The sequence below is a fragment of the Lactuca virosa genome, chromosome 8 (genome assembly GCF_052849685.1).
Source record: "Lactuca virosa cultivar CGN04683 chromosome 8, Lactuca_virosa_CGN04683_v6, whole genome shotgun sequence".
NCBI classification, from domain to species: Eukaryota; Viridiplantae; Streptophyta; class Magnoliopsida; order Asterales; family Asteraceae; genus Lactuca; species Lactuca virosa.
Genome location: NC_136433.1, coordinates 139,405,508 through 139,409,473, shown reverse-complemented (window position 1 = coordinate 139,409,473; position 3,966 = coordinate 139,405,508). Strand labels below are relative to the sequence as shown.

Below are 3,966 nucleotides of genomic sequence, written 5' to 3'. Positions count from 1 at the left end.
TAACACGATATTCAGATTCACAACTTGATCGAGAAACCGTGGGTTGATCTTAGAGCTCCATGAAACAAGATTACCTCCCAGAAAAATAGAATAACCATACGTTAAACGTCGAGTTTCAATACATCTAGCCCAATCCGCATCTGAATAGCCAATTAAGGATCCCGTGAGTACGTTTGAAAAAGTAAGACCATAAGTAAGAGTACCCTTGACATAACGCAAAATACGTTTCACCATCTGAAAATGATCGGTAGTTAGAGCATGCAAAAATTGAGTAGTTAGAGCATGCAAAAATTGACTGACTTGATTTACAACATATGAAAGATCAGGACGTGTAATCCTTAAATACTGCAAAGCACCAACTAAAGAGCGATAGTGAGTGGGATTAGGATAAATCTTTATCTGGATTCTGGTAAAATTAGGTCAACTCTAATATAACTTTTGATTCTAAAGAATAAAACAAGTTCAAATTTTGATGTGAATATGTTAGGATGCATTGACTCAATCAAACTTTGAGAATTATAGCTCAAAAGCTCGTGATTCTCTAATTAAGTTACCTTTTTACCCTTTGATGCCTTGAACAACACTCCTTGTTTGTTACCTTCATGGATATCACAAGCATCTGCTCGCCAAGTAAGTTACCTTTTTACCCTTTGACTTTGTTGGTCAAGGTAGTTGACTAATTTCTATGTTGCTTTTTTTTGTTGGTTTAGAGAAGGGGTAGGGCAGGGCGTGTGCTACCAGGGGAATGTTTCCACCTTTACCCTCGATGTGTTTATGATGCTTTTTCTGAATATCAACTACCCGAGCTTTTACGAACTCCTTTAAATTCTCTTTGTTTTCAAATAAAAAGTTTGGAAGTTGGAAGTATTGGAGAGTTTTTATCAGCTGCATTGCAGCCTCCAGAGCCATTAGTTGTAAGTGTTAACTGTTCTTGATGACTTGAATCTTAATGAATGATTCAGATTGCTAAATGATAGAACTTTAATTTGTTCTAGGTCCAAAATGATGTGGATTTTTTGAAGATGATTGGAGCATTAGATGAAATTGAAAATCTTACACATCTTGGTTAGTTTATATTATTATATTTATAAAAGTTTATTTCCTAAGATTATCTTTTCTCATTTTTTTTAAAATATAGGTAAATATCTGGCAATACTTCCATTGGATCCGAAATTAGGGAAAATGCTGATTATGGGTGCTTTTTTTCGTTGCTTTGATCCTATTCTTACAATTGTTGTTGGACTTAGTGTCAGGGATCCTTTTCTTTTGCCTCAAGAGAAGAAAGACGTGAGTAATCCAGCTACTTCCACACAAGGGCATTTTGGTATTTTCCTGATATCTTTTGTATGTCTATTTCAGCAAGCTAGTACAACAAAATCAAGATTTTCTGCAAAAGATTATAGTGATCATATGGCACTTGTGCGTGCATATGAAGGATGGAAAGAAGCTGAAAGAGAAGGATCTGCTTATGAATATTGCTGGAGGAATTTCCTTTCTGCTCAAACACTTAAAGCTATACATTCTTTAAGGAATCAGTTTATCCATATTTTGAAAGATGCTCAATTACTTGAGACTAAATCAGGGATTAACAACAGATTGAGTCATAATCAATCATTGGTTAGAGCCATTATATGCTCAGGCCTTTTTCCTGGCATTGCATCTGTAGTTGTATGTATGTTTAATGCTTATTTATTTAATTTACAATTTACAATACAATTGATAGATAGATGAATCCATATGTTACTCAGTTTTGATCTTTTTTATTTTTAATATGTGCAGCATAGGGAGACATCAATGTCCTTCAAAACTATGGATGATGGCCAAGTCTTACTCTATGCAGTAAGTATTAAAGAAATAGCAATGCACTTTTATTCATTTGTTTCATATTTTTTTCACAGTTCTCTAGTGATATTTTTCCTTATGTCATAGAATCATTGGCTCCTATCTTGTTATTTGATATTTATACGCAATTTTTTTTCTTAGGTCGGTGGTGGCGAAGTTCAATACCATGGTGAGGTTGCAAGGCTTAAAGTTGCCATGAAGATTGTCAAAGGATAAATTACTCACGGGTTCCTTTTAATGTTGTACATGTTTTGCTTTTCTATAATAAATATTATGTAATATTAGCAATGTATTACCATTTACTTACTATTGGAATGATAATTTGTATTTGACATATTAGTGCAATGAATTATCTTACTTATTTATTGTATTTTATTTTGTATTATAAGAGTTTTAAAGTGTGATTTAATTTGAAAATTACTAAATCTATCAAAATAATTAATTTTTAAAACATTTAAAATTATGACACGCAAAAATGTGTGTCGTCTTTCTTTATGACAGGGGCTTTAATGATACGCAATGCGTGTCTTAAACGCGCGTCGTAAGGTTACGACACGCAAATGCGTGTCATCTTCCTTTATGACAGGGCCTTCCTTGACACGCAATGCGTGTTGTAAGTGTGCGTCGTAAATGCGAGTCGTAACTGCGCATCGTAAATAGACGACGCGCAAAAGCGTGTCGTCTCTCTTTATAACAGGGCCTTTCTTGACACGCATTTGCGCGTCGTCTGAGCGTTTTACGACACGCATTGCGCGTCGTAAAAGGCTGTTTTTCTAGTAGTAAAGAGAGTCAGTAGAAACAAAAACATCATTCGTGCTCAATGGAGTGGCCACAAGTTTTGAGTCTAATAAGTTAGCACATGTGAGGATACCATGAGCATACTTGGATTGGTTTAGAAATAAACCAGTTTCAGTATAAGAAACTTCAAGACCCAAAAAATAGTTGAGAGTACCCATGTCTTTAATGGAGAATTTGGCATGTAGACAAGCAATAAATTTCCTAGTAGATGACGTATCATTACCGGTTAGAATGATATCATCCACATAAACAAGAAAGTATAAGATACACGAGTTTTTGTGAAACACAAAAAGTAATGCAGTGAAATGCTTGTTATAGAAGAAATGTGCTTAATCTTTGAAACAAAGCAAGAGGTGCTTGTTTTAAACCATATAAAGCTTTTTTAAGATGACAAACATGATTAGGAAATTTCGAATTTGTAAAACCCGGAGGTTTCTCCATATAGACAGTTTCATTTAGGAACCCATTTAAGAAATCATTTTTAACATCAGGTTAATGAAGACGCCATTTACGTGTAACTGCAACAGATAAGACAATGCGTATAGCGGAGGATTTAACCACCGGACTAAACGTATGAGAAAAATCAAACCCCAGCATTTGGTTAAAACCTTGAGCAACAAGACAGGCTTTTAAACGATTAACCGTTCCATTGGCTTTATACTTGGTACAAAAAACCCATTTTCAACAGAAAAAATTAGAGGATGATGGTCGTGGGACTAGATCCCAAGTTTGATGATTATGAAGTGCTTGAATTTCATCATGCATTGCTTGAAACCACAAGGGATCTTTGGATGTTGTTTTAAAACCGCGAGGTTCTTTTGTTGTGAAAAGAGCATGATGCAAATTAGATGTATTGAAAATGGAGATGTATGCACGACATTTCGAACGAAAAATCCCATATTTGGAACGGGTTTACATGGAAGAAGTAGGTAAAATAATATCCTCGGGGAAGTGGGCCTCCTCGGGTTGATGTTAAGGCACGACTGAAGGTTCACCATCAGGATGGGTTTATTTGTGATGGACTTCCACAGGTTGGGCCGATGGGTCAGGAAATGGAGGTTGATGAATCGGAGAGCTAACACAAACATAACATGGTGAATTAGTGGGGTTGTGCGAGAGTGACGAGTTGATGGGAGGAGTGGAAGATATGGATGGTAAAACTTTAGTATAGCTAGTGGTTGAAAGTTGGTCAAGTGCTGAAGAGGTAACGATGGATGAGTAAGGAAAACAAGCCTCATCAAAAGTAGCATTGCGAGTAATAAAAATACATGAAGTTGTAGGATCCATGCATCGATATCCTTTGTAATGTGTATCATAGCCAAGAAA

At 35.6% G+C, this 3,966-nt stretch overlaps 1 protein-coding gene across 1 annotated transcript; it reads left to right on the top strand.

The window, feature by feature from the left end:
- Positions 1 to 602: 602 nt before the first annotated feature.
- LOC145130887 (DExH-box ATP-dependent RNA helicase DExH3-like) lies at positions 603 to 2,058 on the top strand. Its single transcript, XM_079065641.1, has 7 exons — positions 603 to 668; positions 711 to 914; positions 996 to 1,065; positions 1,139 to 1,287; positions 1,360 to 1,668; positions 1,780 to 1,839; positions 1,984 to 2,058. Exons 1-7 carry the CDS (start codon positions 603 to 605, stop codon positions 2,056 to 2,058), a joined length of 933 nt encoding a protein of 310 aa, XP_078921767.1.
- Positions 2,059 to 3,966: the final 1,908 nt, after the last annotated feature.